The sequence below is a fragment of the Capsicum annuum genome, chromosome 11 (assembly GCF_002878395.1).
Source record: "Capsicum annuum cultivar UCD-10X-F1 chromosome 11, UCD10Xv1.1, whole genome shotgun sequence".
NCBI classification, from domain to species: Eukaryota; Viridiplantae; Streptophyta; class Magnoliopsida; order Solanales; family Solanaceae; genus Capsicum; species Capsicum annuum.
The window spans coordinates 214635627-214648688 of NC_061121.1; the positions used below are offsets into that span (position 1 = coordinate 214635627).

Sequence of the window (13062 nt, forward strand, 5' to 3'; positions counted from 1 at the left end):
CTTTTTCGTATTCCTTTACCCACTTTATGAGCTCTTTTGGAGCAGTAACATATTTATTCTCTCCCTAATCTCCTCTTGGATTTGATGGAGAGCCAACCATCAAATTCACCATAGATGAAATTAATGGATTCACCATAGAGGAAGGACTATATCAAGTCATTAATTTATTCTTAAATTTTCTTATGGAAATCACATTTACATGAGTTGTGCAAGGTTATTTCGAAGCAACTAAACACTGGGCAACTTGAGTTTCGTTATTTGTGCTAGCAGTCATAGTGTTATGCTTGTAGTGTCTTGTTTGTGGAGTTTTGGTAATGTTTGTTGTTACGGATAGATCGATTGTAGTATACTTTGTGGTAGTCGTGTTTCTTTTATTATTTATTGTGTCAATACCTATTGTTTCTTATTCCAATACTATGTCTTTTCTTGACTATTTTCTGTCTCAAGTCGCCTATCGAGTACAACCTCTCTACCTCACCTCTGAGGTAGCGATACGGACTGCGTATGCTATACCCTCCCCAGACCCCACTTTGTGGGAATATACCGGGTATGTTGTTGATTTTCGTCATCTCTTGATCAAGTTTGATTTATATGAAGACTTTGTATACCAAATCAAGACCTGCTAGACTAAATGAGTTGTCCTTTGTGGATAAATTTCAAGTAAAGTTATTGAACATTATCAAGAATCTGTTAATGATAATCTTTCAAGTTATTGAACTCATTGTAAACGTGGAGGACATGCATGCTGAAAATAGTTACCGTTTGTTATGGGGCAAGCGCAAGCCTAGTGATAAAACTCGGAATAAGGCAGTAAATAAAGGCAAGGAAGAGTTTAAATGCTAAATTGGTGAATGATGTTTCACAAGTTTCTGATACATGGCAAGGAAATAATGTGAAGTGGGTACTAAATACTATGTTGTGCGGACTTTTCAAAAATGTCATGAATGTGAGATTCTTCAAAATAGTGTGTATTTGAAAAAAAAAAAAAAAATCCAACACGGATGCCGTGCGGCATCGAAGTGAAAGAGTCCGCTCAGCATAGACTGAAAACGTACGAAGTTTGAATACATTACTAGTCTATAACATAATGTTGATTACAACACAACATCATACAGTTGCTTTGGAATTAAGTTGACTCCACATGTCAAGATAGGATAGAAGAATTTACAGATTTAACTATTGAAGGTAAGTGGCTACAGATGACACACCACCCATTATTGACCATGTTTGTTGGAAATGGCAGCTAACTGACTGAGCCATGATAGATGTAAAAATGCCCTCGGCAAGGACGGACATACACAGAGAAAAATAGACAGACGAAAATCGTGCTGGCGGGTAAGAAAAACCTATGACTAGCTAATGCTGCATTCAGAGTTTTCTCCCTCATCACCATCTGAAAAACCTAACATGTAAGCAGCGCCGCCTCCTCCGTCATCGTCATCACTATCGATATCCACCAAATTCTCCTGTCTCTCGATATAAGCCAGCGCTTGCCTCCTGTGCAGACGTAAAACATGCATTATCATGTCGGGGGTGAGTGTGACCCGCGAATGGTCCTCTCGACCTCGCCTATTAGCTTCCATTATCTGCTCACATCAAGACAACGCGAAGAAAACTAAAGAACCGGTCACATATTAAACAACATTAACAAACTTTAACGATAGATTTTCAAGGTATAATACATAAAGAGTATTATATAGAGACACTAAACTCAGCTGTCAAGTAAGCACTCCAACTTTGAGAGTGCACATCTAGACACCCCACTCAGTCTCAAATGTGCCAAGTGAACACTCCCAACTTACAAATTGATCATCTAGACACCTTCAAAATTTATGTATCACATTAGCATCGAGCGCCCGTATCGCTCGTGTGACCCAGTGGCGAGTTGGAGTGTCTAGTTGCCAATTGAGACCATGTTGAGGTGTCTACATGTGCACTCTCGAAGTTGGAGTGCTTCAGGCAAATGCCAAGTTTAAGTCTGTTTATGCATTATGCCGATGCCGATTTTCAAATACGAAAACCTTGAAGATAACTGATAAGATTGGCACCTCTTGAACATCAGGAGGCAAAGGAGTGACATCCTTAGAAGTTGGAGCCCAAATCTTTATGGTCTTTTCTATTCCACATGTAGCAAGTACAGGGATACAAGGATGGGGCTTCAGCTGATTTACAATGTGCCTATCACCAACCATCACACGGACGAGCTTGGCGTCCTTTTTCTTCCAGATAAATATATGCCCACAATCAGACCCGGTTAACACATATTCATCGGTCGGGCCAAAGAAACTCACTCCTTTAACTGTTTGGGAATTCCTGTGCCCTGAATAAACTTGTGGCTTTTCCAGCTTGTTCAAATCTTCACCTTGCAACGACAAAGGAGCTGGACCCAATCCCATGTTCTTCTGAAACAAGTATATCAGTTCGTCATTGTACGAGACCAACAATTCACTTGTGTTTGAGAAAGCCAGTGCTGTAATGTGAACATCATGTGTCTTAATCAGATGATGGGAACAAAATGTGTCGATTGGCCTATCTGAACTGGTTCTTGCATCCAGCTGGTACATTCTGATGTCATATACACGTGCATATTCATCGGAACCTCCTACAGCAAAATAATTAGGATTTCTTGGGTCTATCGCTATGGCATTCAACCTTATGCTGCTCGACTGCTTATTGTTTTCCGTGAATGACGAGCAACGTAAAAGCTTTGAGGAAGAATTACTTCGCAGATCATACTGCAAAATAATGCAAGTCATGGAAAATTAACATGAAAAGAGGACAGTGTAATAAAGTACCGCGTAGCAACCTACGTGTTGAACAAAACCATCTTCACCGCAGCTATAAAGTATGTAGGGACTTCCTGGTTCCACAGCAAGCTTATGTACACGACCTTGGTGCTTACCTACTTTTTTTGTTTCTACCCGACCATTCTCCGGCACTAAACCAAGCCTCACCTGCAGCAGTATTTGCACATGGAAAATAAGTACATATGAGTCAGAGCCACAATCATCTTCTTTGTCCTTTGACAAATTAGGATTTAGGAATAGGAAGTGGAAAACTCAGCAGTTATAAACTATTGCTTAATAATACAGAAACTGCAGACGGATGTACATGTATATGCAGATAAAAAATGGGTATAAAATAATATGAGGACCAAAGAAAATGTCGCACATAAGACTTTTTTTAGGGATAGATCAACTAATACTGATATTAATGGAAGAAAATTATTAACAAACAAGTATATAGAATGCTGAATGAATGACCTCTTCCACAATATGACAGGATGACCCCTTTTTTATCCAAGTCCATAATTTATTACACTCATTACGAGTTATTTGTTATTAAGACCGTGAATTTGGTTATATTATCAACAAGAGAAGTCCCCATTAAGTAGAAATCATTACAGTAAAAGATAGGAAGACCTCTTCAAATAAAACGTTTGCTGTATATCTTCTGTCTCCCAAATTCCATATATTATAGAGCATAAAACGGGGCGAACATCACCTGACCATCAGCAGATGCAGTTATTATTTTACGATCATCCGTGAAGGGCATGAACTTGGTCTGGAAGATATTGTCCATGTGACCTGATGGATAAGAAAATTTTGAGGTTGCTGTTGCCCAGTCCCATAGTATTACTTTTCTGTCATCGGAGCCCGAGACAAGAACATCGCCAGTGGCATTGAAGTCTATTGTGTTTACACATCCTTCATGACCGGTTAACTTGCCATACAAATCTAAACGCTTGACCATAGCCTGTCCCACGAGATAACAACAGAGATGCTTTCAGTGGCTCATAATATATCAGTTACTACAATTCTAGGGTACACGAATTTTCAAACATCTTAGATATAGCAGAATAAAACTCCATAAAGATTTTTAAGTACCTTCGTAACTAGTGTGAATAACTTTTGCAACTAAAGTATGACCAAGGAAAATAAGTAGCAACAGATGCTTGACCATTACAGAATATGAAAGCCATCATTATTTATTTATTGAAACCTCATGGCCACTTTCTTTCCGAATTAGCTTTACTTTAAATGTGAAAACTTTGCACGTTAAAGCATGAATTGAAAAGAAAATTTAGTAGTGACAGAGACTTGACCATTACAGAATGTGAAAGACGATATTATTGTTTATCTTGTCATATGATATGTGCCACCAACATCCAACATCATGTACCGCCATTTGGAAGGAGTTTAATTAATCAGATTTTAAATTTTAGTCCACGAGTTCCTCTAAATCACCGAAGGAAAAAAAAATTTAATTCCATCCAACTGGGTGCTAGATAGTCAGTACTCCCTCCATTCCTATTTATTTGCTCCATTTGGGTTGTGCTTATATTTCTAAATACTTGCTCCTTTAATCTTTCAAGAATAGTTTGAACAAAATCTTCCTATTATGCCCTTATGCAATAAATGTAATCATTATTGATTTGGAAAGAGGTATAAAATTTAATTGGGGGTATGTTTGGTAAACTTACTTTTAATTTTCTAGGAGTGAGGACTTTATTACGGGGTGTGTCCAAGCCAAATGGAGCAAATAAAAAGGAATGGAGGGAGTAAATGGCAACTGCGAATGATGGTAAAACCTTTAAGCTACAATAGTTCAAGATGCGGATGACAATATTATCTCCCAGGCAGGACACGACAGCCAGGCAAGCACGCTTTAGAGTTTTAGACGCACAACAGACATTGCAGACTGGCATACTTTGCAAGCCCGTAACTATCACTCAGCATATGTACCTCGCCTACTATTATCGTACATCTTCTGCATAGTATTCTGGATCAGTGAGAGTATAATAGCAATGACTCCACATCCCATAATAAACTCTCAGATTCTAGCAACCATTTCCTATGTATCAAAAGGTTAACACCAACTATCATGAAACTGCTACCCACTCCTTCAGCTAGCAATTGCGACCCAGATCCTGGAATAAAAGGGACACCCCCCACCTAATTCATTTTCGGTCTTTTCAAAAAAGAATGACCGTTTCTAAATTTAAGAGTAATTTACTTAGACCTCCACTTTCCCCTAAATGAGCAGCTTTTAGAGCCACACAAATACTATGGGAGGCTTAAAACTATAAATTAAGTAGAAGTCCTCGAGCAACTTTACTAATACTAATAAATAAGGGGATGGCCCAACATTTTCTATTAGTATAAGGAAGCCCCTAGCTAGCGCCCAACATATAGAAGGGCTTTCCACCTCCATTTGGTCGTGCTGCTATGATGTAACATGCACTCGTCCCAAGGCAGCAGGATGGATGACATAGGGTTTCCAAATAATTGACTTGTTTATTACCTCAATTTTCAAAAGTCTTTATTTCTTTCAAGAACTCCTCTAAGTATGATCAGGAGCCCATGCGTCTAAACCTATGATATGAGACATCATAGCACAAAAGAGAGAGTATGCGTCAGTACGTGGAATGTATTGGTATGCTAAGCGAGGTAAGGCTGAAATACACGGGTTCATATGCATGGGATAGCTTTGTATTTCCTTGCTGCTGCTTTGATACTGTCACCGGGTTCATCTTTATATTTTCCTATACTGTCGGGTAGTTGTGGCTGTGGGTGGTAATGGGTGGATAGGGTCATGTCCGAGGGGGTTGGGGCGTGGGGCCGTGGTGGGGGCGGGGGATGGGGAGAGGGCGGGAGTGGGCGGGAGGCCAAGGTTGGGCCGAGGGGGAGGTAGTGGGGGGCGTGTGGATAGCGACGGTAGGCTGAGGGTTGGGTCTTGGAATATAGGGACCCTTCAGGGTAAGTCCGTAGAGCTTGTGAAGATTCTTAGGAAGAGGAGGATCAACCTTGCGTGTGTCCAAGAGACCAAGTGGGTAGGGTCTAAGGCTAGGGATGTGAATGGTTACAAGCTGTGGTACTCTGGGAGCGAGAGGCGTAGGAATGGAGTTGGCATCTTAGTAGATGAAGAGCTTAGAGGTCAGGTAGTGGAGGTGAAGAGGATCAACGATAGGTTGATGACTATTAAGTTGGTCATTCGGGGGTTTACCCTGAACGTGTGTAGTGCTTATGCGCCGCAAGTGGGAGCGGAGGGGGAGGAGAAGATGCGGTTCTGGGAGGCTTTGGAGGAGGTGGTGAGAGGCGTGCCCAGTTCGGAGAAGATTGTTGTAGCAGGGGATTTCAACGGGCACATCGGGGCGCTACCGGGAGGCTTTGGGGATGTGCATGGTGGTTTTGGTTTTGGAGAGAGAAATGAAGAGGGGGCGACCCTATTGGAGTTTGCGAGGGCCTTTGGGCTGGTGGTGGTGAACTCGGGCTTCCCGAAGAAGGACGAGCACCTGATCACTTTTCGGAGCGCGATAGCCAGGACCCAGATTGACTTTTTGTTGCTTAGGAAAGGGGATAGGGCGTTGTGTAAGGACTGTAAAGTCATCCCGAGTGAGAATCTCTCGACCCAACATAGGCTTTTGATTATGGATTTGGGTATAAAGAAGAATAGAAAGAGGAGGAGTAAGGAGTGTAGACCGAGAATTAAGTGGGGCGGCTTGACGCCAGTGAATGCGTGGGAGATAGGGGAGAGGTTGGCGGGCAAGGGGGGTGTGGGAGTGTAGGGGGGACGTGGATAGTATGTGGGACAGGGCGGCAAGGTGCATCAGGGAGAATGCAAGGGAGGTGTTGGGTGTTTCTAGGGGCCGGGCCGGTCACCATCGGGGGGATTGGTGGTGGAATGAAGAGGTGGAGAAGAAAGTGGAGACCAAGAAAGAGGCGTATGCTAAGTTGGTGGAAAGTAAGGACGAAGAAGAGAAGCGGGTAAACAGGAAAGAGTACAAGCTAGCGAGGAAGGAGGCGAAGTCAGCGGTCACGGCAGCTAAGACGGCCGCTTTTGAGAGCTTGTATGCAGGGTTACAGGGGAAAGGAGGGGAGAAAAAGTTGTTTAGACTCGCTAAGGCTAGGGAGAGGAAGGGTCGTGACCTCGATCAGGTGAGGTGCATTAAGGGGGAGGACGGTAGAGTGTTGGTGGAGGACGGCCACATAAAGAAGAGATGGCAGTCGTACTTTCATAGGCTCTTGAATGACGAGGGGGACGGAGCTATTGTGTTAGGGGAACTGGAGCACTCAGAGGAGTGTCGGGATTTTAGCTATTGTAGACGTTTTAAGGTAGAAGAGGTTAGACAGGCAGTCCGCAGGATGCGTAGGGGTAGGGCGACGGGGCCGGATGAGATACCAGTGGAGTTTTGGAAGTTCGTTGGAGAGGCTGGTGTAAGGTGGTTGACTGGATTGTTTAATGAAATTTTCAGGACGGCAAAGATGCCCGAGGCGTGAAGGTGGAGTACCATGATCCCTCTCTATAAGAATAAGGGGGACATTCAGAGTTGTAATAACTATAGGGGGATTAAGTTATTGAGTCACTCTATGAAGATCTGGGAGAGAGTGGTCGAGGTGAGGCTGAGACGGATAGTGTCTATCTCGGAAAACCAGTTCGGATTTATGCCCGGCCGCTCGACGACGGAGGCAATCCACCTGGTACGGAGGTTGGCGGAGCAGTATAGGGAAAGGAAGAAGGATCTGCACATGGTGTTTATCGACCTGGAAAAGACTTACGACAAAGTCCCCAGGGAGGTGCTTTGGAGATGCTTGGAGGTGAGGGGAGTACCGCAGGCATATATCAGAGTAATTAAGGATATGTATGAGGGAGCGAAAACCCAGGTGAGGACGGCGGGAGGAGACTCAGAGCATTTCACTGTCCGGACAGGATTGCATCAGGGATCTACTCTTAGTCCCTTTTTGTTTGCGTTAGTAATGGATGTGTTGACGCGGCGTATTCAAGGGGAGGTGCCGTGGTGTATGCTCTTTGCAGACGATGTAGTTCTGATAGATGAGACTCGAGGGGGTGTAAATGACAAATTAGAGATGTGGAGGCAAACTCTTGAGTCTAAAGGGTTCAGGGTGAGCAGAAGCAAGACAGAGTATGTGGAATGTAAGTTTAATGACGTGAGGCGGGAGAACGAGGTAGTAGTGAAGCTGGAAGCACAGGAGGTATGTAAGAGGGATAAGTTCAAGTATCTCGGGTCCGTGATCCAGAGTAACGGTGAGATTGACGAGGATGTCTCGCACCGTATTGGGGCGGGATGGATGAAGTGAAAACTCGCGTCGGGGGTGCTGTGTGATAAGAAGGTGCCGCCCAAGCTTAAAGGCAAATTCTATAGGGTGGTAGTCCATCCGGCCTTGCTGTATGGAGCGGAGTGTTGGCCAGTTAAGAACTCCCACATCCAAAAAATGAAGGTGGCAGAAATGCGGATGTTGCGCTGGATGTGTGGACTGACTCGAGGGGATAGAGTTCGGAATGAGACTATCCGGGAGAAGGTTGGTGTGACTTCAGTGGAGTGTAAGATGCGGGAAGCACGATTGAGATGGTTCGGACACGTGAAGAGGAGGGGCATGGATGCCCCGGTCCGTAGGTGTGAGAGGCTAGCGTTGGATGGTTTTAGGCGGGGTAGGGGTAGGCCGAAGAAGTACTGGGGTGAGGTGATTAGGCGGGACATGGAACAGTTACAGCTCACCGAGGACATGACCCTAGATAGGAAGGTCTGGAAGACGCGAATTACGGCAGAAGAGTAGGGCCAGATTGGGTCGCTAGTGTAGGGAATTACTTGGTGGGGTTTTTTTTATTTTTTATTTTTTATTCCCGTTATGATTCCGTATTCAGTGTTCCATGCTTATTACGAATCTGTGTGCTTTCCTCTGCTATCCTCTGTTTTATATTCCTTATGGGTGCCGTATTTATGTTATGTCATCTGCTTCTGTGCTGTACTATGTGTTTGTGTGATATCTTGTGCCTTGAGCCGGGGGTCTTTCGGAAACAGCCTTTCTACTTCATCAGAGGTAGAGGTATGGACTGCGTACATCTTACCCTCCCCAGACCCCACTAAGTGGGAATACACTGGGTTTGTTGTTGTTGTTGTCATATGCATGGGATGATAACTGACTGAATGAACATCATGAAGTAACTAGATAAGTGTACATGCAAAACTATAAATACGGAACATACTGAACATACAATACTACGCATGTATATATACATCGTGTATCTGATATAATACTAAAACTGAATACTAAAATAAGTTTTTATAAATTGAAACGGAGGAGGTATTAGTCTATTATTGTTAAGTCTAAAGGCTCTATGCCAAACGAATGCTTATCAACGCCAATCAATACGACCCTTTAATATTGAAAACATAACCAAATCTTACCAGGCAAAATAACTCTATGTGTGTGCGTGATATTTTAAAAGCTTCCTGAAAAAATTGATACCCGATTATATCATGTAGGCTCAATCCGAGCTAGTTGAGTCAGCAATGATAATATTATGTATAATTAGTATTTCCTCTGTCCCAATGTATGTGACGCTCTTTCCCTACTTTAAATTTCAAACTTCTTATAGTATTACCCTTCTAAAACGGGAGCCTTGGTGTAACTAGCAATGTTGTCGGCATATGATCAGGAGGTCACGGATTCAAGCTGTAAAACAACATCTTGCAAAAATGCAGCACAAGGCTGAGCACAATAGACCCTTGTGGTCCGGCCCTTCCCGGACCTGCATATTGCAGGAGCTTAACGTACGGGGCTGCCCTTTCTCTTTTTATTATTTTACCCTTATAAGAGTTATGGCCCCACAAATATCTATGGTTATTTTCGTCCACAAGTTTCAAAAGTCACCCTTTTTACTTTCATTCTTAACATTATGCCCAATCAAACACATCACATAAGTTGGGAAGGAAGTTATGCTTGACCACATATTTGATCAAACTAGATAAAGAATTCAAGATAATACAATCTGCCATATAGGTATTCTCTTCACTTCAATTTATCTTACCTTCTTAAAACTTTTCAATTTCAACTTTCCACGTAACATGTTTAAAACCACAAGATAAAAATGACATTTTTGTACCTTCTATATATATATATATATATATATATATATAGTTTAATAGCACAACATTCAAAAAATTTCTTTTACTTTCTTAAATTTCGTACAAAGTCAAGATAAACAAATTAAAATGAAGCGAATATCTAAAAAGCTTTCAAAACCATTAACAATTAACCACAAAATAGCTCCAAACTGATCAAAATTCATACTTTTCCACTCCCATAAGTCCCACAACAAGTACAAACCCCAATTAAAAAAAAAAAAAGAATCATACCCAAAATCACAAATATAAAGAAATGTTGATTTAGCTACAGAAAAAAAAAATGGGTAATAAAATGAAACCTGAGAAGCAGAGATTCTGCGAGAAAAATTTCTAGGGGGAGAAAAGCCAATTTCTCTTTTATAAAACTCCATGAAATAGTTATAGCTCCTTAACCAAATCTTGATTAGCTACTATAGAATTGTAAATATTGGGATTTGTTGGAGGGTAAAGTAATAACATTGATGACATTTTTGTTAAAGCCAAAGGCAAATCACAGCAAAGGTTGTAACAGTAAGGGGATGCCCCTGGTTGATTGACACTTCACATCCATAAGGGACACCTAGATTTCATATAAAATTTTATTTATTTTTGTTTATTACATAACTAGTATTAGTATCCGTATGATACGCGGATAATATTTAAGTAAAATACTCATTAAATAAATATAGATTAAAAAATAATTTAGATTTATACATTTATCAAATGAGTAAAAGTATAAAAAAATATTTCATTAACCAATAAATAAATCAACATAGATTAATGAAATGTAAGTCACCATCTCTTATCAATTATAATTTATTGAATAATTCATAATAAATTATTTCAAAATGGAAAAGAAAAGAAGACAAAATCATTTTGAATTTGTTGAAAATATTTACTTATATACGAATATTGAAAGGAGACTAAGTATAAACAAAAAATATTACCATTCTAGTTATATCATTTATAACGTTTATATTTAAGTCAAAATCGAGTTATGAAAATACCATATATAGAAAAGAGATAAAAGTTATCGCCAAAAATTTTAAAATTTTAAACAAATAAAGTATAATAATCTCAAGCAAGATCTTGCAATTTTTATTTTTCATTTGCGTCAAAACAATTGTGTATTTTCTTAATTTTATTAATAGATTCATTATTTAGTGATACTATGTTGTCAAAAAATTGTATTTGAATAAAGAAATCACTAAAATAAAAAATAAAAATGCTATGAATAATTAAAATTATTTTGACAAATAAGTTTCTTGTTTCAAACCTATATTATTTGAAGACCAGATCCATCGATAAGACCTCAAACTTGTCCCTAAAATTCACTTAGGCCCCTAAACTAAGGTTTGTACCTATCAGGCACCTCAAGTGCTAAAATTGATATCTATCAGGTACAAAATGATGATTTGGCAAAGAGGTGTGCTACACTCTCCTTGGACACATGAATCGAAAAAAAAAAATAGTTTTTTAATTAGAAAACTTATACTTTAATTATTTTATTAATATAATTTTTAATTATTTTTTTTTAAAGAAAGGTACCCCTACCCCCCTCCCCTTAGTCATTGTCGTTTTCTTTATCTTGTCAACCCCCCACCCCCACGCCCACCCCACTCCCTGCATCTTCAACCCCACCCCACCCACCGAGTCTTAAATAATACTAACAACGCCATTAATAGCCATTAAAAAGCTTCAAAACCTTGAATTCGAAAATATAGTCTTGCAAAATTGTTAGTATTTATTTGAAGAGGCTATTATTAAAAACGGCGAAAAATATTATATGTCAATTTTGAGTAAGTTTTGCCAGAATTTCAGATTGATATTCGAAGAGAAAGAAGAACAATGCTTCATCGTCTTCAACCCCACCCCACGCCCGCGTCTTCGTCGTCTTCAACCCACCTTCACTCCGTCATTGCTAAGGTCGCCATTGTCGTTAATTTTAAGTGTGCTTTAAGTCGTCTTCAATGCCAATAGATAGTTTCACCATTAATGGAGCAAATAATCATTAAAGATGAAAAAATTGAGTCAGAAGTATGTATCGTACTTATCGTTCTTTTCATTAAAGTGCTTTACTCAAAAATAATCAGCAACTCCATTAATGGAGCAAATAATCATTGAAGATAATGGGAGGGGTGAGGTGGGGGTAGGGATGTGTGAAGAAGACGATCGCGTGGGTGGGGGGTGTTTTTTTCTTTTTTTTTTAAAAAACTTCTTTTTAATAATCAGTTTTTTATTTTTATTTTTAAATAATTTTATAATTATTTTTTAATAATTTCGATCCTCAATGCAATTTTTTTATTTTTATTTTTAAAAATTTTATAATTTCTTTTTAATAATAAGTTTTTAATTTTTATTTTTTAAATAATTTTATAATTATTTTTTAATAGTTTGGATCCTGAATGTCATTTTTTATTTTTATTTTTAATTTTTTTATAATTTTATTTTTATTTTTTAAATAATTTTATAATTATTTTTAATAAAAAAAATTTAAAATTTTATAATTTCTTTTTAATAATCAATTTTTTATTTTTATTTTTAAATAATTTTATAATTATTTTTTAATATATTGGACCCACAATGCCATGTGTCAGCTCCAATTGGTCGTTTTTGCCACGTCAGCACGTGTGTGTAACACACACTTGAGCCTTTAGTTGATTGGGAAAAAAATGCCTAATTGGTACGAAATTTGGGGGGGGGGGGGGGGGGGGGAGAGGTAGAGGCCTGATAGGTACAAGCCTTAATTTAGGGGGCTAAATGAATTTTCGGGACAAGTTTGAGGTCCTATCGATGGGTTTGGCCTTATTTAAATATATAGCGACCTTCCCATAGGTTTTTTCTTCAAATCTCATTTTTAATTATGACAACATTCCTTCAACCTGTTGATCTTTTACTCTACCAAAATATGATATTAAATAATGATTAATATAATAAAATAATCAATCATCTTTATATCATAATTATGCAAGACATCAAAATAATATATAACTAAGAAATTATATTATTCATAGTACAAATTTATATTTGTATAAAGTGATTTAAAAACTAACAAACTTATTTTTTTCGAGAAAGAAAAATCACTAAGAATATTCAAATCTTTTTCAACAAATGTTTTTCTTGTTTCAAACACATGGTAAATTGTGATTACATTG

General features: G+C 39.1%; 1 protein-coding gene across 1 annotated transcript; it reads right to left on the reverse strand.

Moving 5' to 3' along the window:
- Positions 1–1039: 1039 nt before the first annotated feature.
- On the reverse strand, positions 1040–10507 carry LOC107847842 (DDB1- and CUL4-associated factor 8). The gene is made up of 5 exons (XM_016692382.2): positions 10228–10507; positions 3505–3756; positions 2811–2954; positions 2049–2735; positions 1040–1586 (listed from the first exon to the last, which is right to left on the reverse strand). Exons 1-5 carry the CDS (start codon positions 10297–10299, stop codon positions 1353–1355), a joined length of 1389 nt encoding a protein of 462 aa, XP_016547868.1. The 5' UTR covers positions 10300–10507; the 3' UTR covers positions 1040–1352.
- Between the last annotated feature and the right edge of the window lie 2555 nt (positions 10508–13062).